The sequence below is a fragment of the Saimiri boliviensis genome, chromosome 11, assembly GCF_048565385.1.
Source record: "Saimiri boliviensis isolate mSaiBol1 chromosome 11, mSaiBol1.pri, whole genome shotgun sequence".
NCBI lineage: Eukaryota > Metazoa > Chordata > Mammalia > Primates > Cebidae > Saimiri > Saimiri boliviensis.
The window spans coordinates 31,030,343-31,055,208 of record NC_133459.1 but is presented as its reverse complement, the minus strand read 5'-3'; the positions used below and the strand labels follow the sequence as shown (position 1 = coordinate 31,055,208).

The following is a 24,866-nucleotide window of genomic DNA, read 5'->3' as shown; positions in this document are numbered from 1 at the left end:
CACTGAGTTGACCAAACCGACAGGGCTGAGAGGGCATCTGCCATCACCCCTTGACCCTCCCACCGAGCCCACCCCGCCCATGAGCCCCCCCGGTGTAGACTGGAGGGAAGAGGCCTGGTTCCTGCTCTCCTGACTCTTAAAGTGCCACCTTAAGAGGAGACCTGCATCAGCTGAGTACAGTGTTGTAGGAGGGTGACATTAGTTTGGGGCACAGTGGATCATCTGGTGGATCAGGAGGTCTTCTGGAGGGGTCCCTGGAGCTGGATCTTGACAGGTGGGCATGCCCGGGAGCTGCATTCCAGGCGAGGGTGGGAGCAGTGTGGAGAAAGGTTTGGGGATTTGTGAGACTGGCAGCCAAGTGGGCTTGGCCTCAAATGAGGCCAACTCAGGGACAGCTTCAAAGACCTTGAAAGCCGGTACAAGCTGTTATCCAGGCAGAAATGGAGCCATGAACAAGTTTAAAGCAGGGGAGGGACGTGATAAGGCGAGTGGTCTCCGGCCCTTAACTAGGTCCGAGGCCTCAGGCACCTGTCCTTGCACCCTCTCTTACCCACTCTCCCAGGTCCTGTCCAGGACTGAGGCCTGGAGGAATTCCTCCCTCCCCCACCCCCACCCTCCCTCCAAGCCTCCTTGCAAAGGTCTGGCAGAGGGTGTTGATGGCTAGGGAAAAGAGCTGCCCTGACGCATCCAATCACTGCTTAACAGGAGCCCCCTTCCCCACCCACATAAGACCCCTTAGGGGCCTGGTGTAGTGGCTCATGCCTGTAATCCCAGCACTTTGGGAGACCGAGGGAAGCGGATCGCCTGAGGTCAGCAGTTTGAGACCAGTCTGGCCAACATGGTGAAACCCTGTCTTTATTAAAAATACAAAAATTAGCCAGGTGTGATGCTGGGCACCTGTAATCCCAGCTACTTGGGAGGCAGGAGAATCACTTGAACTCCGAAGGCAGAGGTTGCCTTGAGCCGAGATCACACAACTGCAATCCAGCCTGAGTGACGAGGGCAATACTCTGTCTAAAACAAAACAAAAAAACCCTGTGACGCATCCTCTGCCCCTTACGGGGCTCTCAGGCACATAAACAGGTGAGACTGGCAGCCAGGTGGGCTCCACCTAAAATGAAGCCGGCTCAGGGCAGCCTCACACCCAGCCCTCAGGAGCAGCAGCCACGTCCCTCCCTCCTTCAGCCCCTCTGCCTTCACGCAGAACCCAGTCTCCATCTGTGGGACTCTCTGCTCCAGGAATGTCTTTAGACTTCATCCTCTCCTGATCTGCCCTCTTCCCTCGCCTAGTTCAGGCCACTGTTGCCTTTGTCCGGACCAGTCCAGTTGACGCTCTCCTGGGTTTCCTGCCTCCAACTCTGTCCTCTCTGATCTGTGTCCACTGGGGCCTGTTTGTCTGTTTGTCTGTCCCTATGGGACATCCAGGCTGACCTCTAAGGGCACCAGGAGTTCTGGACAGAGATCTAGGCTGGAAAGAGAGATTTCAGAGTAGCATACAGATGGGCTCATAGATACAGGAGAGAGAAAAGAGAGAGAGAGGGTGGTCAGTGGTCTCATTTTCTCTCTCCAACACAGATTCCTCTCCAGCCCATAGATCTAATGAGATCCCAAAGGCACCTCGGTTCAGCCTGGCCCAAACCGACCCCTCCATTTCCACACACATGCCACTGCTCTTCCCCAGGCTTCCTCCATGGGGCTTGGCACCCCCTTCTGCCCATTTTTCCAAGCCAGACCTTTGGTACCCCTCAGCCTTCCGACCCCCCCACTCCCACATTGAATCCTTCCCTGAGTCCTGCGGCTGCTGCTCCTGAACGTCCCCATTGCTCCTTTCCTCTGCCTTTTGGCGGCATTTAACATGGTAGATCACTCCCTCCAAAAGCCATTTCTTCCTCCAGCCTTGAGGACACCCCTGCTCCTGGCTCATTGGCCATGAGCTGATCCCCTGATTGGAGTCTAAATATCTTCTGCCTTTTTTTTTTTTCTTTTAGAGATGGGGGTCTCGCTACATTGCCCAGGCTGATCTCCAACTCCTGGGCTCAAGCAATCCCCCCACCTCAGCCTCCCAAAGTGCTGGGATTACAGGCGTGAGCCACTGCACCCAGCCTGGTTCTGCCTTCCCTTCTGGAGCCACTCTTTCTCTCTAGTGGATCCCATTGAGCACTTTGGCTTCAAATTTGGGATCACCCCCAAACTATGAATTACCTGGAGATGGGGCCTCTCCTCTGCAGTCCAGACTCTATCTATTAACTGGCAGCTGATGTCTCCACCAGGACTCTAATGGGCACCTGGAACTTCAACTCCAAGGCCACCCTCTTAAGCCCCAGCACTGAGAATAGGAAGAACAGTGAGCTCAAGACCTGTGGGTGCTGGCCAACTCTCCCTTCCCACTTGGGTTCAGACCTCATCATCTCTGGCCTCGATTACGGCAAAGGCAGGGAAGGCCAGCCAGGCAGAGGAAACTTTCTGTGCAAAGGCAGGAAGGGGAACAAAGTTATGGCTTGGTCAGAAGCCCAGAGTGTGTTGTGGGGCTCAGATAGCAAATACCTTAAATGTAAGGCTCGGACTTTGTCCTGAGAGCAGTAGGGAGCCACTGAAAGATTAAAATCCACTGGACATGGTGGCTCACGCCTGTAATTCCAGCACTTTGAGAGGCTGAGGCGGATGGATCACCTGAGGTCCGGAGTTTGAGACCAGCCTCACCAACACGATGAAACTCCATCTCTACTAAAAATACAAAAAGTAGCCAGGCGTGGTGGCAGGCGCCTATAATCCCAGCTACTCAAGAGGCTGGGGCAGGAGAATTGTTTGAATGTGGAAGATGGAAGTTGCAGTGAGCCGAGATTGCACCACTGCACTCCAGCCTGGGCGACAGAGTGAGACTCCATCTCAAAAAAAAAAAAAAAAAAAAAGAGAGAAAGAAAGAAAAAAAAAAAAAAGGTTGGCCAGGCATGGTGGCTCGCGCCCATAATCCCAGCACTTTGGGAGGCCAAGTTGAGCAGATCACGAGGTCAGGAGATTGAGACCATCCTGGCCAACATGGTGAAACCCTGTCTCTACTAAAAATACAAAAAAGTTAGCCAGGCATGGTGGTGCGAGCCTGTAGTCCCAGCTACTTAGGAGGTTGAGGCAGGGGAATAGCTTGAACCCGGGAGGTGGAGATTGCAGTGAGCCACTGCACTGCAGCCTAGTAATAGAGCAAGACTCCATCTCAAAAAGAAAAGAGAAAGGTTAAAATCCAAGGGGAGCACATTTGTTTTTACATTTCTGTCACATCTTCATTTATTCCTTCCCTCATTTACTTCGTCTGTCAACAAATAGCCACTGAGCACCCTCTATTAGAAAGTGACTCTGAGACCAGGCATGGTGGCTCACACCTGTAATCCCAGCACTTTGGGAGGCCGAGGCAGGCAGATCACGAAGTCAAGAGATTGAGACCATCCTGGCCAACATGGTGAAACCCCATCTCTACTAAAAAATACAAAAATTAGCTGGGCATGTGGTACACGCCTGTAATCCCAGCTACTTGGGAGCCCGAGACAGGAGAATTGCTTGAACGCGGGAGGCAGAGGTTGCAGTAAGCCGAGATCCCACCACTGCACTAGAGCCTGGCACCTGGTGACAAAACGAGACTCTGTCTCAAAAAAAGAAAGAAAGAAAGAAAGTGACTCTGAGACAATGGAGAATGTCCGGAGGGGCAGGGCTGGTTGGCAGAGAGATCAGTGAGAAGGAGATGACAAAGCCCAGCCCAGGGGAACGAAGCATCTTCCCAGGGCAGTGGACATGGAGAGGAGCAATGAGCTGAGATCATCCAGGTTCCTGGCTTGGGCAGTGGAGGACTTAAGTAACGTGTGAGAGGTGCTGAGCCCAAAGCCCAGAGTAATGGAGTCTATGGTGGAAAGAGCCAGTCCTTCCTCCTGGAGACTCTGAAAACCTCCTTAGGAGTGGTTTGATCTGGGTTTTAAGAGAAGAGTAGGCCAGGCATGATGGCTCACGCCTGTAATCTCAACACTTTGGGAGGCTGAGGCAGGCAGATCACCTGAGGTCAGGAGTTCAAGACCAGCCTGGCCAACGTGGTGAAACCCCATCTCTACTAAAAATACAAAAATTAGTGGGGCATGGTGATGGGTGCCTGTCTTCCCAGCTACTCGGAAAGCTGAGGCTGGAGAATCATTTGACTCCGGAAGGTGGAGGTTGTAGTGAGGCGAGATGGCGCCATTGCACTCCAGCCTGGGCAATAGAGTGAGACTCCGTCTCAAAAAACAAAGATAAGGGGAATTTAAGGAGAGCACAGAAAGATGAAGTATGTGTTTGGGTGTGGGTGGGGGCGGGGGGGACATTCCAGAGTATATTTCTTGGGAAAAAGTCACTAAAAGGAGGTCCCAGGGGACACTTATGGGGTGCAAGAGGAAAGGGAGAGAATCTTCAGGATTCTGAGGAAGAGGCACATTTCTTTCTCATTTAAGAAATTGATTCAGGCCAGTTGCAGTGGCTCACGCCTTTAATCCCAACACTTTGGGAGGCCAAAGTGGGAGGATCACTTGAGTCCAGGAGTTTGAAGTCCAGCCTGTGCAACATGGCGAGACCCTGTCTCTATGGGAAAAAAAAAGTTGGGCATGATGGTGTGCACTTATAGTCCCAGCTACTTGGGAGGCTGAGGTGAGAGGATCACCAGAGCCCAGGGAGGTCAAGGGGCCACAGGGCTGACTCAGGGCAATCCCAGGCTCCCAGCTCCCCTCCCCAGGGCAGAAAGAGGAGAGAGGACGAGAATGGGAAACTGTTGAGCACCAACTTTGTGTTAGGCACCTGCCCCGGAATTTTATGTAGCAGCCGAGGAACATTATTGAAATCCTCCAGGGTGGTCTGCTCCTCTGGGTTTTAAGGACATTCCTTGATGCTGCTAACTCATATATTTCACAAGAACCCCACAGAAGGAGTACTATTGTCATTCCCATTTTATAGATGAGGATACTGAGGCTCAGAGAGGACCTAAAGTCATGCAGTGGCAGTGGAGCCAGCTCTTCACTACGACCACCACCTCAACACAATACCTCACCAAATCTTCACAACCACCTGAAGCAGCTCCCAGTGTCTTCATTTTAGAGTGGGCAAATGGGGCTAGCGAGGGGAAGGGAACCTGTCCAGGGCTGCAAAGCTGGAAGGTAGAGTAGTGTGGGCTTGGATCATTTAGGGAAAGAGGCAGAATAGGAGAGGTGGTGGGGTGAGGTTGGGGTGATGTAGAAAGGGGCGGGACTGGGGACTAGGCTGGGAGGGAGTTTCAGTTTCTTTTTTTGTTGTTGTGGTTTTGAGATGGAGTTTTGCTCTGGTTGTCCAGGCTGGAGTGCAATAGGGCGATCTTGGCTCACTGCAACCTTCACCTCCTGGGTTCAAGTGATTCTCCTGCCTCAGCCTCCCTAGTAGCTGGGATTACAGGCATGCGCCACCATGCCCGGCTAATTTTGTATTTTTAGTAGAGACGGGGTTTCACCATGTTGGCCAGGCTGCTCGAATTCCTGACCTCTGGTAATCCGCCTGCCTCAGCCTCCCAAAATGCTGGGATTACAAGCAGGAGCCACCATGCCCGGTCCAGTTTCTCTTTTGAAGGGACTTCCCATAAGGGGGGGATTTTGGTTGGAAATTTGTAAGCAACCCATGTTCCACTGGTTTGGCCACTCCTTTTCCAAAGGCACCCAGGATCTGTAAAGAAACTGAAAGTCAGAGAGAGGTGAGGAGGAGGAGAGGGTAGGCTCCAGGCAGCCCAGATAAACTGGGTTGAATTTCTGGTGACCTCATCAAGCCTGGGGGAGGTCAGCAGGTGAGCTGGGATTACAGGCCTCTTTGCTACTGGGGAAACTGAGCCCCAGAGAGACAGCTCTATCAGATAGTGGCTGGGCCTCATCCAGTCTAGGCAACCACCACACATATACACGTGTGTGCACGTGCACGCACACACACAACCAGGGGAAGTGGGAGGGAAAGGGAGAAAGAAAAGGTCTCGGTGGCCTAGAATTCTGAAAGAAACTTTCAAAATCCCTGTCCTTATGAGTTGGCCATTGTCTGAATGGCAGTTCCCAGTGAAGGGCCCCTGAGGTGCCCCCGTATCCAGAGCAGGGTTCAAGGTCTGTCACTGGCAGGGACGCTGTGTACCTGGGTCTTGCTGACAACCATACCAGGAGTCAGGGAGCCCAGGCGTGAGAAGCAGCGGTGGTTCTGCAGAGTCCAGCCCCTGGGGGCAGACCCTGCAGTTGCCCGGCTCTCCTTGCCAACACCTCTGGCAGCTCCTCTTGGCCTGGGGCTCGGAACCTGCCCTGGATGCCTCCAGCTGGCCCTAGCACGACAAGCGCCTCAGTGCTCTCGAAAACCACCTTCCCCTAGTTCTGGCCTTCTTTCCTCCTCTGGAAATGGGGACAATGGTGGAACACATCTCACAGGGTCAGAGGGAACATGTGGAAAGCAGCTGGCACAGGGCTTGGCATACAACAAGCATGCAACCAACGCCGGCAGCAGTGATGGTGATTACTGTATGTTCTTCCTGCCTTTAAAAACATTTATTCATTTACTTTTGAGACAGTTTTACTCTGTTGCCCACACTGGAGTGCAGTGGCACCATCTCGGCTCACTGCAACCTCCACCACTCTGCCATCCCTCAGCATCCCAAGTAGCTGGGATTACAGGTGCACACCACCACGCCTGGCTAATTTTTTTTTTTTTTTTTTTGAGACGGAGTTTCGCTCTTGTTACCCAGGCTGGAGTGCAATGGCACGATCTCGGCTCACCACAACCTCCGCCTCCTGGGTTCAGGCAATTCTCCTGCCTCAGCCTCCTGAGTAGCTGGGATTACAGGCACGCACCACCATGCCCAGCTAATTTTTTGTATTTTTAGTAGAGATGGGGTTTCACCATGTTGACCAGGTTGGTCTCAATCTCTCGACCTCGTGATCCACCCGCCTCGGCCTCCCAAAGTGCTGGGATTACAGGCTTGAGCCACCGCGCCCGGCCTAATTTTTGTATTTTTGGTAGAGACAGGGTTTTACCTTGTTGGCCGTGGCTGGTCTTTAACTCCTGGCCTCATGTGATCCGCCTGCCTCAGCCTCCCAAAGTGCTGGGATTACAGGCATGAGCCACTGTACCTGGCCTATCTTATTTTTTGTAGAGATGAGGTCTTGCTATGTTATAGCCCAGGTTGGTCCTAGACTTCTGGGCTCAAGCAATCCTCCTGTCTTGGCCTCCCAAAGTGCTGGAATTACAGGTGTGAGGCACCATACCCTGCCTTCATTCCTGCCTTTTGCTTTTTTTTTTTTTTTTTTTTTTAATTTTCATTCTGTCACCCAGATTAGAGTGCAATGGCGTGATCTCTGCTCACTGCAAAAGTTAGTTGGGTGTGATGGCTACAGGTATGTGCCATCACACCCAACTAATTTTTTTTTTTTTTTTTTTTTTTTGAGACGGAGTTTCACTCTTGTTACCCAGGCTGGAGTGGAATGGCACGATCTCGGCTCACCGCAACCTCCGCCTCCTGGGTTCAAGCAATTCTCCTGCCTCAGCCTCCTGAGTAGCTGGGATTACAGGCACGTGCCACCATGCCCAGCTAATTTTTTTTTTTTTTTTTTTTTTTGTATTTTTAGTAGAGACGAGGTTTCACCATGTTGACCAGGATGGTCTCGATCTCTTGACCTCGTGATCCACCCACCTCGGCCTCCCAAAGTGCTGGGATTACAGGCTTGAGCCACCGCGCCCGGCCCAACTAATTTTTGTATATTTTGATAGACGTGGGGTTTCACCATGTTGGCCAGGCTGGTCTTGAACTCCTGGCCTCAAGCGATCTGCCCACCTTGGCCTCCCAAAGTGTTGGGATGCGCTCTGCCCACTTCCTACTTTTTAAAGATTCTTCCCGCTGGTCTGCACTCCAGGCTTTCTCCTGTCCCTAGTCTGCTGCTGGCTCCTTCCCAGGGCCCTCTCCTGCTGCTGCCCCACCAGTGCAGTGCTCCTGCCACCCAGGCACCTCCTGGGCGTCCTATGCACAGCTTGGCTGCCATTACCCTCTTATTGGCAGCAATCAGAGGCCCAGATTTCCAGAGGTCAGTCCTGACTTAAACCTTCTGTTCATTGTCCCTGTAAGGTCACTAGTCAGAATTTAGGCCCTAGCCTTTGGCTCAGGAAATATGGTTGCATGTCCACGTGGTGAAGTATACTGACTTCAGGCTGCCTTCTGGTCATTCCCCTGAATCTTCCTTGGAGGCTGCAAATGCAACAAGGCTAGATTCAGCAACTCCTTCCCACGTTCTTTTTCCCTTTGATGGCCTATCTCTGCTGACAGGCCCAGTTCACCCACTGTCACCATGAACAGAAGAGCAGGTGGCAGCAGCATCCAGTCCCTGCACCCAGCCAGTTACCAAATCCTAGGGATCCCATCTTCCAAACCTTTCTCCAAAAAAGGCCTCTCTTTACCTCTGCACCCTTGTACCTACCGTTCCTGTTCCCAATCTGTCCTGCTCTGAGCTCTTCATGCTCTTCCACCTCCAGGCAGCCCACAGGTCCTTCATGTAATGCTGGATCTGGCTTTCTTCTCCCCTACGACATGGCCTGTCTCTTCTCTCCCACCCCACCACGGGAAACCCCTGAGGGCTGGGACCCTGACTGACTCACCACTTACTCTTAGATGTCTAAGCGTGAGCAGAAAGAGAAACTCCAGTCAGTATTTGCAACTATGAATCACAGGACCAAACCTCTCACTGTACAGATGAGCAAACTGAGGCCAAAGAGGAGAGAGGACAGGCTCACGGTGACAGCAGGAAGAGGCTGACTTGGGGCAAGAACTGAGGTCTCCAGGTCCAGCTGATGCCCCCCAGAAGGAGATGGGGACTGGAGCTGTGCCTAGTCGCCGTTCCATAAGGCCTCCGTTGGGACCTCTGATGTCTCTTCCCAACTCGAGGCCTTTACATATGCCAGTCCTTCCACTAGGAAGGCCCACCCCTCCATCTCTACCTACATATTGTCCATTCACACCTCCCCTGGCATCTAATCTGGTCCTTGACACAAGGTTTTGGGGCCTGAGAGGCCTCAAAATATCCCCAGCCTTCTTCGTGGGGCATCACTTCTGCTGTCCCCGCTTTCCATCTTCAGCCCTGCCCGGCATCTCCCCAGAGGCCCCAGATTTCCTGCCGGGGAAATTCATCCCCTGCTGTTGGTGCCTGACTCATGGCAAGGCTGGGAGCATCTCAGGCCAGGGTCAGGGCCAGAGTCCTTATGAGGAGAACTGGAACAGATGAGGGACAGATGAACGTGGGGTCTCTGGTCTCTGCAGCTTCCCTTCCCCCATCCATCACAGAGTCACCCTGTCCTCCCCATTCCTCCTTTCCCTGTCACTCCATCCTGGCAAAAGCCCACACCTCAAACGTGTGGTTCTGACCACCACAGCGACACATGCAGCCCCCCATGGGAACATTCACCCAGACATAAAGGAGCCACTCTTTTCTCCACACACTCAGATATTCCCCGAACTCTGGGCTTAAGCCTCCCAAAGCACTAGGATTACAGGCGTGAGCCACCACGCCCCGCCCATAGATATTCTCTCATACAGCCACACACTCATAGTTTCACACTCTCAGACACAGTCACCAACAGTCTCAAGGAAGGGCAGGCACATACCCAGTGAGTCTGTCACCAGGATCACCACGCTGTCTCCTTCACCCTCGAATGTACAGGGCCGAACAAAGATGCAGACGCACACAACCACAAACGTGCACACCTGGGCACACACACACAGCCAGAAAGTCTCACGGACACAGAGCAATACACACAGTCGCACACAGAGAGAAACAGATACACACAGTTGCACACAGGCTCCCGGAGACGCAGAACAATGGGCGCATTGTCTGGGTTGGCAGCAGCTGGGGAGGAAGGAGCCGCAGTGTGGACGGAGGAGGCCGTGGGGCTGCTGAACCCTCCCACCCCCACCCTGAAGCATCCTAAACCTCTTGCCTCTTCCAGAAGTCAGATTCTGCTGGTACCTGGATTTGCTGAGGGCTGAGGCTCCCAGCCACCCCCTTCCCCAGCCTCCTGGGATGTCTGGTGGGGACGCAGAGCCTCCCCTGGGGACCAGACTCCCTCTAGGGTTCTGGGGACTTAGGGTCTTTCACCCTGACGCTCCTTGCTGCTCCTCCTGGGCTCCTTGGGAAGATTTGCCTCTCATCCCTGCCAGGCAGTGCCTGGGGATCAGAAGCCTTAGGTTCTGCTCTTAACCTCTGACCCCCAACCCCTCCAAGACTCACACACCCTCCCTCCATCTGAGCCCGGCCAGCCGGTGCGGGCAGCGCCTGGCAGCATTGTGGGTTCCCCATTGTGGCTGAGACAGAGAGCAGGTCATGACATCCATCCCTTAGTGGCAGCCGGTGGAGAAGTCACCGTATTTTCAGTGAGCTGCAGTGGGGGCACGGTGCCTCTCCGTGTTCCAAAGTAGCCCTTGCCACTCTGACCAGGCAGCCCCAGATCTCAACAGGAAATTCTGCCAGGGGATTCCTTACAGCCCTTGGCCCATGTTATCAGATCTCTCCAAACCTTTTCTCACCCTCAGCTACTGGTAGCTGCTATGCACGTCACTTTCTCTTCCTGAACCTCTGTGTCCCAGTCTGTGAAATGAGGCAGGGGTCGGGGCAAGTGAAGCTGAGAGTAGCTGAGGGTATTCTGTAGTCTCAGGGTGGGGGTGGGGATGGAGGATACCGGAGTGAGTGCAGAATCTAGAAGCCACCTCAACCCTCTGTGGTCAGATCTCTGGGGAGTTCCCAATTTCTCAGGCCCTAGGGTGTCTCCACACTTCACAGCCTCAGGCCTCCCAGGAGGCTTCGCCCGTAGGAGGGAGGGGATAGACTTGCTGAGCTGGCTGGGATGCAGCCTTGTATTTGCAACACTTTGCTTCCTCCAGCCTCCATCCCTTTCCTCCTGGGGGCTGAGGGCAGGCAGCTGGACACAGACATGCCGGGGCCGGCCAGGACTCTGGGGTTCCCACCAGCCTATCCAGGCCAGCAGAAGGAGAGGCGGCAGAGGACCAGAGCTAGGGAGTCTCCAGCCACCCCCACCCTGCCTCCAGGCTTTCTTGCTCTTGGGCAGGGTGGGAGGCTTGGCTGAGCAGCCTTGGGGGCTGTCCTCAGGGGCTGTCCCTGGGAGGGACCCTTGGTGGCATCCTGTCCCTCGCTTTCAGAAACTGGGGTGTTTCGAGGTTTGTTGAGTCCCCAGCTGGGGTTCCTCTGCGGGCCTAGGGCACCCTGACTTACGGGAGCAGAGCTGTATGTGGGGTAAAGAGGAAGGACCAGAGCTAAGTCCGACAGGTCGCCAATGCCTCTGAGCTTCCAACGGGGATGGAGATGCCCGCCCGTCAAGGTCACAGAATCCCCTACATGGGACTTTACAGTGGGTCCAGTCTGAGGGCAGGAGGGGCTGAATGCAAATCTGTCTGTCCTCATTCAGAATGGTCATCAAGGGACTGAAAGGAGGAATGAGGGACAGGCCTCCCTAGTCTGACGAGAGCAACCTCGAGGCAGGTCAGATTCCCCCCACCCCCCTCCCACCCCGCTCCCCCGCTGGCCGCGGCAGGCAAGCAGGGACGTGGGTGTGACCTCCGACCGCTCTACAGGCCAGAGGGGTTGCCAAGCCCAGGGCAGGGGCCCTGCGGCTTCTATGGCCACATTTTCTGGAGCATAATTCAGGATCGGCCATCTGACGAGTCTCGTGGCGTGAGCCCTTCGAAGGGTTCGAGCGAGAGACTGACAGCAGCTGCAGGACCAAGGCGCTGGGGGCCACTCCAGGCTGCGGGGGCGCCCACCCTGGGAGGTGGAGCGGAGAGGAAGGAATGACTGCCCGTCCGCTTCCTCTAGGCCCCCCGCCCGGCCCCGCCCAGCCCGCGGGAGGACTGGCCTCGCTCCGGCCCACACGAGATTCTACCTGCCCCTGGGAGTCGGGTGGGGTGGGGGGACCCGACCGCCAGCGTCGCCTGCTGCGCAAGTGGGGCCTGCGAGGCGACCCCGCCTCCGCCCCTCGATTGGGCGCTTATTTAAATGTCCGGCCCCGCCCCGAGCTCAGGCGCGTATATATAGGCAACTCGGCGGGCGGCGGGCGGCATTCTGGCGCGGAGCGGAGCGGTAGTGGGCGCAGCTAGCGGGTCGGCCGAGAAGCGGAGGTGCAGCTCGGCTTCCCCCGGCACCCCTCCCCCTCGGGCGCCAGCCCCACCCCTCTGCCGGCCGGGCCGACCCCGCCGTACTATCCCCTGCGGCGCGAGCCCGGGGCGGCTCCGGGCGCCCCACAGCAGACCCCCATCATGGGTAGCCAGAGCTCCAAGGCTCCCCGGGGCGACGTGACCGCCGAGGAGGCAGCAGGCGCTTCCCCCGCGAAGGCCAACGGCCAGGTGGGTACGCTCGGCCCGGCCGGCGCCAGCCCCCTCCCCTCGTACCTCTCCCCCTCTAGGGCCCGGGGCCGGGGCCGCGCGCTTTGTCCGGCCCGGGACACGCGGCGCCCCCTCCCCCGCCCGGTCCCTTTGTTCTCGGCGCCGCAGCCCCCGCGGGCGAAGCGAGGGGAGGGGCGGGGAGGGGGCGCCGGCCGGGCCCCGCCGCCTTCTTTGTTCGAGGCCCCGGCCCCCGGCGCTGCCCCCGGGCCGCCCCGAGTGCCGCGCGGGGAACAAAGGCGCTGCTGGGCCACGCCAAGGGGGCGCCCAGGGGCCGCGGAGCTGGGGCCCGGCGGGGAGCGCACTCCACCCGCGAACCCGACCTTGGTGGCCCACGGTCTTTTTTTTTTTTTTAAGGGGGAGCCGAGATGTGGGAGAGCCTGGGGTGGGTGGGGGCCATTTACACAAAGCGGGAGGCTGGGAAAATAGGCCGTCCAGGTGCAGAGAGACAGCGCCCTGGGGCGGCTTCCCGCCCAATGTCTCCTAGAACGGCTCGCCCGCCTGCCCGGGATCCGCACAGAAGATCCGGAGCGGTTCCTCGCGGAATAGAGAGCGCGCCCCGGGGGACGGGGGTGGGGGCCACAGGACCCCAGCGCCTCCTGCCGGTCGCGGCCTCTGCGCGCTCGGTCCCCGCGCACTCGTGAGGGGCGAGAGGGAGGTGTCTGACGGGATCCTAGGTGTCGGGTGAGGCTGAAGCCAGACTTTCGGGTTGCAGTAGAATCGAATCAGGGACCGCTTCATCTAGAGGGGATCAGAAGCGGGCTGGGGGAGGGGGAAGCCCTGCCCTCATTGCTGTCCCCTCTGCCCTGCAGGAGAATGGCCACGTGAAAAGCAATGGAGACTTATCCCCCAAGGGTGAAGGGGAGTCGCCCCCCGTGAACGGAACAGATGAGGCAGCAGGGGCCACTGGCGATGCCATCGAGCCAGCACCCCCTAGCCAGGGTGCTGAGGCCAAGGGGGAGGTCCCCCCCAAGGAGACCCCCAAGAAGAAGAAGAAATTCTCTTTCAAGAAGCCTTTCAAATTGAGCGGCCTGTCCTTCAAGAGAAATCGGAAGGAGGGTGGGGGTGATTCTTCTGCCTCCTCACCCACAGAGGACGAGCAGGAGCAGGGGGAGATTGGTGCCTGCAGCGACGAGGGCGAGGGCACTGCCCAGGAAGGGAAGGCTGCTGCCACCCCTGAGAGCCAGGAGCCCCAGGCCAAGGGGGCAGAGGCTAGTGTGGCCTCAGAAGAAGAGGCAGGGCCCCAGGCTACAGAGCCATCCACTCCCTCAGGGCCGGAGAGTGGCCCGACACCAGCCAGCGCTGAGCAGAATGAGTAGCTAGGTGGGGGCAGGTGGGTGATCTCTAAGCTGCAAAAACTGTGCTGTCCTTGTGAGGTCACTGCCTGGACCTGGTGCCCTGGCTGCCTTCCTGTGCCCAGAAAGGAAGGGGCTATCGCCTCCTCCCAGCCACGTTCCCTTTCCTCCTCTCCCTCCTGTGGATTCTCCCATCAGCCATCTGGTTCTCCTCTTAAGGCCAGTTGAAGATGGTCCCTTACAGCTTCCCAAGTTAGGTTAGTGATGTGAAATGCTCCTGTCCCTGGCCCTACCTCCTTCCCTGTCCCCACCCCTGCATAAGGCAGTTGTTGGTTTTCTTCCCCAATTCTTTTCCAAGTAGGTTTTGTTTACCCGACTCCCCAAATCCCTGAGCCAGAAGTGGGGTGCTTATACTCCCAAACCTTGAGTGTCCAGCCTTCCCCTGTTGTTTTTAGTCTCTTGTGCTGTGCCTAGTGGCACCTGGGCTGGGGAGGACACTGCCCTGTCTAGGTTTTTATAAATGTCTTACTCAAGTTCAAACCTCCAGCTTGTGAATCAACTGTGTCTCTTTTTTGACTTGGTAAGCAAGTATTAGGCTTTGGGGTGGGGGAGGTCTGTAACGTGAAACAACTTCTTGTTGTCTTTTCTTCTCCCATTGTTGTAAATAACTTTTAATGGCCAAACCCCAGATTTGTACTTTTTTTTTTTTTTCTAACTGCTAAAACCATTCTCTTCCACCTGGTTTTACTGTAACATTTGGAAAAGGAATAAATGTCGTCCCTTTAGTGGTGCTTTAATGAGTGGTCTGTGGGTAGGGTGAGAAGATTGGTGGCAACTAGTTCACCTCAAGCCTCGAGGGAAGAGTTAAGGCAGGCAGGTAAGTTCTACGGGGTTTTCTTGTTCAGGGGGTTGCCCCAATACTCATGGACACCAGAAGGGCAGGGAAGTAAGAGTTGAAACCAATTCAGACACGTAAGAAACAAGCTCAGGAGGATATAGAAATGTACCATTTTATTACAAAGAGGCTCACAAAAATGAAAATAGTATCTCAAAAAGGAAAACTAGACTACCAACCTCCACCTGCAGAATTAGGGGAAGACAGAGGGCAGGCAGTGTGACTTTCTTGGCTGACTTGAGGCCAGTGGGAAGGTATGAAAACAGAACCAATCTAAAAATGGCTGATGTTACCTTAGGAGCCTGAAAGAACAGGAGATCCTTGAAGACCCAGCCACCCCTTCTATAATGTTCAATGAGGGCACCTTTCCAAAGCTACTAAGCAGGCACTTGGCATTTCAGGATTTTGTCTTATGATTGCATAAAAGTATCCCTTTCACTTAGACCTGGCACCCTTTGTGGTTCAAAGTTAAGATGGGTGGCAAGGCAGTTCCTGAAAGAACAGTACAGCTGCCCTGGGCTCAGAGCCTTGGTTTCTGTCCCTGGGGATATTTATATTTAATAAATTTTTATATAAATACACAGAAATAGAAAATATAAAATCTGAGGGGTTGGAGGAGAAAGGTGAGGGACTCAGCAGGAAGCCAAAGCTGGAGAGGTCTGCTCAGGCCAACTTGACCTCCTCCTTGACCCTGTGGAGAAAGCAGAGACTGGCATGAGATGACCCACCCCAGAGCTTCGGGGCAAAAGTGCAGACACTGTGACTTCCACAGGATCCCAGGTGACTACTGGGGGCTGGAGCTTCCTAGCTCTGCTTAGAACTGCAGAGACAGACAGACTGCTCCCTGAAAGAGGCCTTTGTAAGCTGGACCAGCTGTCCCTGTGCCTTTCCTCAGAGTGGTGGGACAGAGGGGCTGGTGCTCCAATGCCAGGGAGATGGCCACAGGCAGCTCCTTCCTCACCCTTTGGCTTCGGGCTTCTCCTCCTTGGTTTTCTCCTCTTCTGTGACTTCTAGAACATAAAAGTACAGGATGGCTAAGGGCAGCCCCTCTCGAAAGACCCATGAGGTCTTCATTTACCCTAAGACCCCTTCCCCAACACTCCAGCTCACTGGACATACGAAAGAGAAAAGCCCATCCCTGGTCCTCCCAGTGAGCCCTGTTGAGAACAGGCTGGACCGGTTTCCCAGCCTGCTACAGCCAGAACCCAGTGGGTGGAGGTAGCCCCCTGGGAAACTGGGGTGCAGTGCTGGGAAAAGGGGTTGGGTGGTATGTGAGAACTGAACTCAGCCAGTAGAAGTTCATTGTTCTGTGGGCCCTGCCACTTCTGGGAGCCACTGAAAGGCTCAAGGAGCTGAGGAAGAGCCCCACAGGAGCTGGCAGGGCCTGAGTCACTCCCTCCTCCCACTGCCCTACATAGATTCATCCTTCCAGTCTCAAGACCCAAGTCCCGGCCGAACCCAAACCCACCTTTCTTCTCCTCTGGCTCTTTTTCTTTTTCATCCTCTGTTTTGACTCTCTTGGCTTTTTTGAAGTTGGAAGAGTTCTTGCGGCCCCCCTCTCCCTCCTCTTCAGAGTCTGAGAACTCTTCTTCACAGGCAATTCGTTTGTCAGAGGAGCAGACTGGGCAGGAGTGGGAAGCATGGGTGAGAGGCAGGCGGGTGCTGACCTAGCCCAGCATCTGTGCCCAGTGCTTCCTTGCATGTCCTCCAAGAGACACGAAAGGAGAGGGGACCAGAGAATAGGGAGGAACTCAAGCTCCCTGACTTGTGCCTACAGGCACTGGAACTTGAAACAGATTTCTCAGCGGGCGGGGAGCTTGGAGGGAATGCCCAGCCAGGAACGGTGGTGGAAGTCGGAGCTGCCTACTGAGTGGAAGGCACAGGGCTCTGGGTCTAGGTCTTACTCGAGATGCGCTTGTCAGGGTCTTCTTCGTCCTCGTCGCCACTCTCCTCAGGGATGGCGTCCTCAGGAATCGCCTGCATTTGGACCCCGGGTGCATGCGGCAGCATCCTCAGGTTCTCAAACAGTCGCTGTCTGTGGCCAACGGGAGAGTAGTAGGGCTCTGGTCAGGGACAATCCAGAGTCAGGAATGTTCAACCCAGGGGTGGCCAGAGGATATACTCACTTGATCTTCTCCAGGTACTCATTCGTGTTCTGATTAGTCATATTGGAAGGACTGATGTGGAGCTTGAAATCTGGTCCAAAGTATTCGAAGTAGTCATTGTATGGAAGCTCTGATTGGGGCAGGGGAGAAAAGAGTTAAGAGACTTAAGAGACCTGGCTGCCACAGCACCCTAAGAAAATCATTTGTAGGTTTCTCTGGGCCTGTTTATACATCTGTCAAACAGAAGAATGCCTCCAAGACATGGTGAGACATAGGTACCTATGGGATTTCCATCTCTTGAACACAACTCTCCTGTGTCCTTAACAGTGGTGTATATGTTGCTAGAAAAAGGCCCAAGCCCCTGGTTGGGACGGTTGAGGCCATGCTCATTATGAATGCTCCCTTCACTCACTACTACAGTTACTCTACAGAGTAGAAATTCCAAAGCTATAAATTACCACTGGGAACTGTAAAAGCAGGAGGGAGAGGGGACAGAGCTAAAAAGTACTCGGGGAAGGCTGGGCACGGTAGCTCACGCCTGTAATCCCAGCACTTTGGGAGGCCAAGGCAGGCGGATCACCTGAGGTTAGGAGTTCAAGACCAGCCAGGCCAACACAGTGAAACCCTGTCTTTAAAAAAAAAAAAAAAAAAAACCGGCCGGGTGCGGTTGCTCAAGCCTGTAATCCCAGCACTTTGGGAGGCCGAGGCGGGTGGATCACGAGGTCGAGAGATCGAGACCATCCTGGTCAACATGGTGAAACCCCGTCTCTACTAAAAATACAAAAAAATTAGCTGGGCATGGTGGCGTGTGCCTGTAATCCCAGCTACTCAGGAGGCTGAGGCAGGAGAATTGCTTGAACCCAGGAGGCGGAGGTTACGGTGAGCCGAGGTCGTGCCATTGCACTCCAGCCTGGGTAACAAGAGCGAAACCCCGTCTCAAAAAAAAAAAAAAAAAAAAGACTTGGGGAAAAAGTGATGGTTATGGTCTGTTGATCACAAGAGGACAGGCAGGGGACTCAATGACCAGTATCAGAAGAGGAAAGGTCATGTGACCAACAGGGAATGTGTTCGAAACTTAAGGACACATGAGCTCCAGCTCCTGCCCAGCCCAGCTGAACCTGGCCCTGGAGCTATTACCATTAGGGATCTCCGTATCCAGGGCCACAGCTGTCTCGTATGTCCAGCACCGGGCAACGTTACGAATGGTGTAACCACCTCCTCCCAGCATCAGCATAGGCAGGTTAAAGCTCTTGACAAATTCCACACACTTGGCATGCCCTTTGGTGGGAGAAAGGGTGCTGAGTTATTACAGGAGTACCAACCAGGACCCCGCCCACCCATCCTTGTGCTGTCTGGTCTCACCTTTGATGGTCAGATTGAAGCAACCTAACCGATCCCCCGATAGGGAGTCTGAGCCACATTGTAAGACCACCGCACTAGGCTGGAACATCTCCATTACTTTGGACATGACCTAAAATGATAAATCCTGGTCACCACCAACCTCAAGAAAGCAGTATGAGGTTTGGGATGGAAAGGCTGGGTGCAACGCTTTCTCCCCGACTCCTACCTTTCTGCTCTCTCTCATGCTATATGGGAGAGAAAAGGGAGTACCAGGCTGGAGCTCTTGCTTCCCCACTTGGGGTTTTAATTTTCCAATTTGAAAAGTTCTCTAAGACCCTTCTTACTCTACTAACACTGAACCTAGAATGGCCTCCATGTCAACTCCCTAAATCTCTTCTATTGCCCAAGCTCTAGTGCCACTTCCTCCAGGAAGTCTTCCTGACCCTTAGCCGGATCTACTCTACTCATTTGGTCTTACAGACTTAGAACCTTACATTATGAGCAAGCACTTTTGGTTTATTTTATTCTCACAACCAGAGTCTAACATTAACGAGACAGAGACCATAACTCCCACTTCTGTAGCCCTTACTAAATATGAGGCACACAGTAGGCAGTCAGTGTTTGCTGAATGACTACCTGACCGTATTAGGTTAAACAGTTTCTTACTGCTTATAAGTGAAGATTTAACTCCTCAGCATGGCATTCAAGGCTCCCTTTGAAACACTGAGCCCAGCATACACTTCCCACCACCTCCTTCAGCACGCCTCCCATACACCACACTGGCCTACATGCTGCCACACTGGCATGTCTGCACTTCTGCTGGTGCTGTTCCTTCTACTGAATGCCACACTTACTGCTGTCACCTCCTTCTTCACATGGGTACCTTCTCATTTTTCAAAGTCCAGCTTAAACATCACCACCTATGTGAAGTCATCCCTCACTACCCTCCTGCCAGCCCAGGCAGGAGTCTGTCTCTCACTCCTCTGATCATCCCTCAAAAACACAGGCACTAGGCCAGCCTGCCCATGGAACAGGCCAGATAGCCTTTTCGGAATCTCTGGATAGGCTGACTGGTGAAGGGCTTTCCCAGACAAAGCCAGTCTGCAAAGACTGGAGTTCAAGTCCCTACTTCTTCAAATGTGCAGACATCAGTGTAAGGCAATGACGAACATGAAAAACCAAGGAGACATACTACTACCGAAAGAACACAATAATCTCCCAGTAGCCCAGAGATGGAGATACAAAAACAGTGCTAACCATAGACTACTGGGTATGTGCCTGCCTTTCCCACCATAGCCCATGAAGGCAAAGATCATGTCTTAGATATGTTTGTATCCAGCAGAAGACCTGACCCATAGAAGGAACCAACAAATATGGATGTTTGTTCCCCTAACTGACCACACAGCAATCCAGGGTTCAAACACTTCTATCTCCCCACCAACTTTAGTAAGGAGAGATTCCTGAGGTATCACGGGGGTGTTTTTGCTCCCCTGCCCTAGACCAATCCCCTTTCTGTAGCCCAAGGAGTGCGTAAAGCCACTTACCGGCTTGAAAATGGCCTCATAGGATTCGTCATCAATCCCATCTCGGAGCGGGTAGTTAACAGCATAATACTTGCCTTTGCCAGCCCCGATATCCTAATTAAGAAGGACATTAAAGTAAAACTGAAGGATGAAGCTTAAAGGAAGGTCAGGGATGCGGGCTGGAGGGATAAAGGAAGAGGTTCTAAGAGAGAGAAGCTAGGCCCATGATGTGGGCCAGGACAGAACAGGGGTACCTTGTGAGTACCATTCTCTTCACTTCACCAATCTAGCTCACATCTCTGGACATAGCATTAAGCCTGCACCTAGGCTGAGAGCTGTTGATGGGCGCAGAGATTGAAGACCCTGCCCTGTGGCCACGAGATTTCTACCTTGGGATTGGGTTAGAGCTGGCTGGCAGGTGGTCCACGGAAATAACAACCACCCTTGACAACCCTTTCCACTCCAGAGAGCCCTAATGCTCACTCCTCTTCCCCCATGCTCCCTCTCTAGGGTGGTGTGGAGGGAAGGAGAGATAAGAAAGTCCTTCCCAGGAACCTCGAAATAGTGAATGTGCCTGTAATTCTAACACTTTGGGAGGCCGAGGTGGGTGGATAACTTGAGGTCAGGAGTTCTGACCAGCCTGGCCAACATGGTGAAACTCCATCTCTACTAAAACTACAAAAATTAGCCAGGCATAGTGGCACGCACCTATCATCCCAGCTATTCTCAGGCTGTGGCACAAGAATCGCTTGCACCAGGAGGCAGGAGGCGGAGGCTGCAGTGAGCCAAGATCACACCACTGCACTCCAGCCTAGGCAACAGAGCAAGATTCTGTCTAAAAAAAAAAAATAGTGAATGCTCATTTATTCTAATGCTTGCCATTGCAAACAACTGAATTAGTGCCACTCTTTTACCCAAGGGCCACTGGGCATGGCAAACAGATGATTTTACTGCATTCATGCTAACAGAAGCAGATGGAACAGTTCAAGGAAGTAGTTTCCAAGGATTCTTATCCTAAGGTTCATGGATGGGCTTCAGCAAGGGGACTTGTTAATTAACTATTCCATATCAGATGTAAAATCTCATGTACTTTTCTGGAGAGAGAGTCCATAGCTTTCAGTCAAAAGGCCAAAGGGGAAAGTGACCTAAAAACATTAAGAACATTTGAGATGGTCCTTCAGAGTCCTAATTCCTAGCCCCAAACTCAAGCCTTATGAGACATAAGAATAGTGTGATGCAACCTAGCATGGCCAGGAGGGAAGTACAGTGAGTCAGGAGACCCCTCTCCTTTCTCTGACCCTTCATGTCCCATCATTCCCTTCCTCCAGAACAAGGAAGGGAAAGAAATCAGGGCAAGTGCCTCAGATTGGGACATGGTATTGTGAATGGCAGAAGAGGCAGGAAGCAGTTTTTAATGGCACGACATAGGAGAGAGAAGCAGAATTGGCAGCTGAGGGTGAGCTGGTTGGCTCCTAAAGAGATTTCTCACCCGTAGGTCCCCAGTTCCTGGGAAGTACTCTCCATACTTATGAAAGGACACAGTCATGACCCGGTCTGTGGTATAGAAGGCCTCTTCCACACCGTCGCCATGGTGAATATCAATGTCAATATACAGCACCCTCTGGTGATACCTAGGATCAGAAGCGGGTTAGGGATCTGGGGGCTCTTTGGGGATGGGACGCGCTAAGGGCGCCAGGTCCCAGCTTACCGGGCTGGCTGCCTCCCTCAGGTATCTCTAAGCACCAGAGACGTGGAAACTGGCTGAAGGAAGGTGGAAGAGCGGCCGGGTGTCTCCAGAGGCCTGACCAAGCCGACCAAGTCCAATCTTCCTACTCTACAGCCAGGGTCAACTCCAGCCACACAGGGACACTCTGGAGGCAGGATCTGAGCAGCACCTGCCCCTGATCATGCCGTGGCTCAGATCAAACCAAGACCCCGTTAAGGAGATGATGGCCAGAGACACTCACCAGTCACATCCTAGCCAGCACATTGGTAGGAAAAGCAAACTAGGGAGGCAAGCCCGGGGGAGAGGGAAATGGGAACCTGGCCTAAGGTGCTCCTCCAAGAGACAAGGCCAGGCAGGCATACTTTAGCAGTTCCAGGATGGCCAAGACAATATCATTGACGTAACAGAAGCCAGATGCCTCGGACTTCTTTGCATGGTGCAGGCCCCCAGCCCAATTCACAGCGATGTCCGTCTGCTGCTTATTAAGTTTCACAGCACTTGCTGGGCATGGAAAGAGAGAACATAAGCCCATTACTAAGCCACTCTCCCCTTCCTCCAGGTAGCCCAGGGAACCCAGTGAAAGGCAGGACCTGCCTAATCAACAGCTGTATTGTACAATTCATAAATCAGTCTGTTCCCTCCCATTCTACTCCAGCAGGGAATAAACATGATACTGGTTACTTTTAAAAAAACTATTTTCCAAACTGATGGCAGTAACCCATTAGCAGGCCTTAAAGCTGATTTATTGGGTTATGACTTATTAGTCACATTTTTAATGAAATACTGTAGAATAAAAATATCAGGGTAGGCCAGGCATGGTGGCTCACGCCTGTAATCCCAATATTTTGGGAGGCCGAGGCAGGTGGATCGCCTGAGGTCAGGAGTTTGTGACTAGCCTGACCAACATAGTGAAGCCCCATCTCTACTAAAAATACAAAAAATTAGCTGGGCATGGTGGTGGGCACCTATAATCCCAGCTACTTGAGAGGCCGAGGCAGGAGAATCAGGCGGAGGTTGTGGTGAGCCAAGATTGCACCATTGCACTCCAGCATGGGCAACAAGAGCAAGACTCCATCTCAAAAAAAACAAAACAAAACAAAAAAATCAGGGTAACAGTAAAGGTAACTGCTCATTCGTAAAACTCTGGCTTCAGAATAAGTGACTTGTACATGCACACCTATGTGTTATATGTATCCTGGATTGCATGTGTAAGTTTATTTCTTACTGTGGCTTATGGTCAAGGAACTTCAAAAAAATACCAAAGATAGGCTGAGTGTAGTGGCATTCCAGCACTTTGGGAGGCCGAGGCGGGCAGATCACCTGAGGTCAAGAGTTTGAGACCAGCCTGGCCAACATGATAAAACCTCGTCTCTACTAAAAATACAAAAAAAAATTAACTGGGCATGGTGGCATACCCCTGTAGTCCCAGATACCTGGGGAGGCTGAGGCAGGAGAATCACTTGAACCCAGGAGGCAGAGGTTGCAGTGAGCCAAGACTGTATCACTGCACTCCAACCTGGATGACAGAGGAGGACTCCATCTCAAAAAAAGAAAAAGAAAAAATACCAAAGACAGTGCCAGCACACTGGGTCAAACAGCATTAGCACAAATAGGTCCAAGAAGAAGTAAAAGAGAAATACACACTCATGTGTGCAAGTGCATTTGTAGCAGTGTTAGATGAAGTCTTGCTTTGTCCCCCAGGCTGGAGTGCAGTAGTGCGATCTCGGCTCACTGCAATCTCTGTCTCCTGGGTTTAAGTGATTCTCCTGCCTCAGCTTACCAAGTAGCTGGGATTACAGGCAATGTGGCACCACACCTGGCTAATTTTTTTTTTTTTTTTTTGGAGACAGAGTCTCGCTTTGTTGCCCAGGCTGGAGTACAGTAGTGTGATCTCGGCTCACTGCAACCTCTACCTCCTGGGTTCAAGCAATTCTTCTGCCTCAGCCTCCTGAGTAGCTAGGATTAGAGGTATGTGCCACCATACCCGGCTAATTTTTGTATTTTTTAGTAGAGACAGGGTTTCACCATGTTAGTCAAGCTGGTCTCAAACTCCTGACCTCATGATCCGCCTGCCTTGGCCTCCCAAAGTGCTGGGATTACAGGCATGAGCCACCATGCCCAACAACTTTTGTATTTTTATTAAAGACAGGGTTTCACCATGTTGACCAGGCTGGTCTCAAACTCCTGACCTCAGGCGATCCACCCGCCCCCACCTCCCAAAGCGCTGGAATTATAGGCATGAGCCAACATGTCCAGCTGCTGTGTTAATTTTAACAGCAATACAAGCATAGATTGATCCAAATGATCAAGAAAAAGGACAGATTATATCAACTCAAGTAGATCCACAACATGGAATAATACAGAGCCACAAGAAAGCAAGCTGTAGAAAACTGTAGACAATTTTGTTAAGCAGGAAATGCAGGCATAAAACCATGTATCTGTGATATGTTTATAACTCATTTTTGTAATATATAGATTTTCCTTATGTGTTATACAGATATATACGCACACAAAAAAGAATGACCACACAAACACCAAAATGGTAATGGAGGTTATTCACCAACCCTGTGACTGTGGGTGACTGTGCTTTTTTCTGTGCAATTTTTCTTTGTTTCTGTGATTATACTGGTGGGGCAGCGGGGGTAGACACAATGATTATATTGTTGGGGGATCACAGGGAAATAAATATTTGTTAAGAAAGGGTTTATCGTAATCCTACAGATAACCCAAAAGTTGCAAATGGAAGTGGGAGATACATGGGGAGTATTTCTGACCTCTAAAGGTAATTACCATACTTTTTCATAGGACAGATTCACAGATGATGACACTTCCATTTTTATAGCACTTTGCAGTTCACAAATTGCTTTTATGTACAGCATCTCAACAACCCCAGGAGATTCTGCAGAGAACTCCTGTATATAAGATCTTTTAGTAGGAGAGGACAGTCAAGGACACCTGTCAGTACCATGTCAGAGACTGAACCTGGACTGGGACTGAACCAGAAGGACATTTTGGAAACTTTTTAAACTTTTTTTCTTTTTGAGAAAGGGTCTTGCTCTGTTGCCCAGGCTAGAATAGAGTGTTGTGATCATGACTCACTGCAGGCTTAACCTACTGGGTTTAAGCCATTCTCCTGCCTCAGCCTCCTGAGTAGCCGGGACTACAGGCATGAGCCACCATGCTCGGCTAATTGTTTTTATTTATTTTGGGTTTTTTTGTAGAAACGAGGGTCTCACTATGTTGCCTAGGCTGGTCTTGAACTCTTAACCTCAAGCAATCCTCCTACCTCAGCCTCTCAAAGTGCTGGGATTACAGGTGTGAGACACTGCACCAGCCATTTTAGAGACTTAAGTAAAAACCCACAGGACCATTCTACATGGTTTCAGATTAGCCAACTAGGATAGCACCCTAAAAAGCAGACCTCACTAGAACAACCCAGTCTACCCCAGGGGAGAGGATGAGTATTCCTTACCCACAGAACCACCAGTAGACAACTGACAGAACTCAAACAGGCCATCGAATACTGGACAGTCCTCACCAACGTTGACTTG

The 24,866-nt window shown here is 52.7% G+C and overlaps 2 protein-coding genes across 3 annotated transcripts in view; one reads left to right on the top strand and one right to left on the bottom strand.

The window, feature by feature from the left end:
* The first annotated feature begins 12,097 nt into the window (after positions 1-12,097).
* Positions 12,098-14,510, top strand: MARCKSL1 (MARCKS like 1). The gene is made up of 2 exons (XM_003937564.4): positions 12,098-12,394; positions 13,243-14,510. The coding sequence occupies exons 1-2, from the start codon at positions 12,308-12,310 to the stop codon at positions 13,747-13,749; spliced, it is 594 nt and encodes a 197-aa protein (XP_003937613.1). The 5' UTR covers positions 12,098-12,307; the 3' UTR covers positions 13,750-14,510.
* A 200-nt stretch (positions 14,511-14,710) lies between these two features.
* Positions 14,711-24,866, bottom strand: part of HDAC1 (histone deacetylase 1) — a 46,923-nt gene continuing 36,767 nt past the window's right edge. For both annotated transcript variants that reach the window (XM_010348133.3, XM_074380455.1), the window contains exons 4-14: positions 24,788-24,862; positions 21,678-21,816; positions 21,079-21,220; positions 19,611-19,703; positions 18,088-18,196; positions 17,863-18,003; positions 16,747-16,855; positions 16,525-16,655; positions 16,089-16,241; positions 15,582-15,630; positions 14,711-15,311 (exon numbers count right to left, since the gene is read on the bottom strand). In XM_010348133.3, the coding sequence (XP_010346435.2) occupies positions 15,284-15,311; positions 15,582-15,630; positions 16,089-16,241; positions 16,525-16,655; positions 16,747-16,855; positions 17,863-18,003; positions 18,088-18,196; positions 19,611-19,703; positions 21,079-21,220; positions 21,678-21,816; positions 24,788-24,862 (1,169 nt within the window). In that variant the 3' untranslated portion in view covers positions 14,711-15,283. The remainder of the gene's footprint in view (positions 15,312-15,581; positions 15,631-16,088; positions 16,242-16,524; positions 16,656-16,746; positions 16,856-17,862; positions 18,004-18,087; positions 18,197-19,610; positions 19,704-21,078; positions 21,221-21,677; positions 21,817-24,787; positions 24,863-24,866) is intronic.

Excerpts from the sequence above, each read along its gene's own strand:
- MARCKSL1 (XM_003937564.4), top strand. The coding sequence starts at position 12,308 with ATGGGTAGCCAGAGCTCCAAGGCTCCCCGGGGCGACGTGACCGCCGAG. Across the intron at positions 12,395-13,242 it reads CCGCGAAGGCCAACGGCCAG|GAGAATGGCCACGTGAAAAG; the intron begins GTGGGTACGCTC and ends TCTGCCCTGCAG.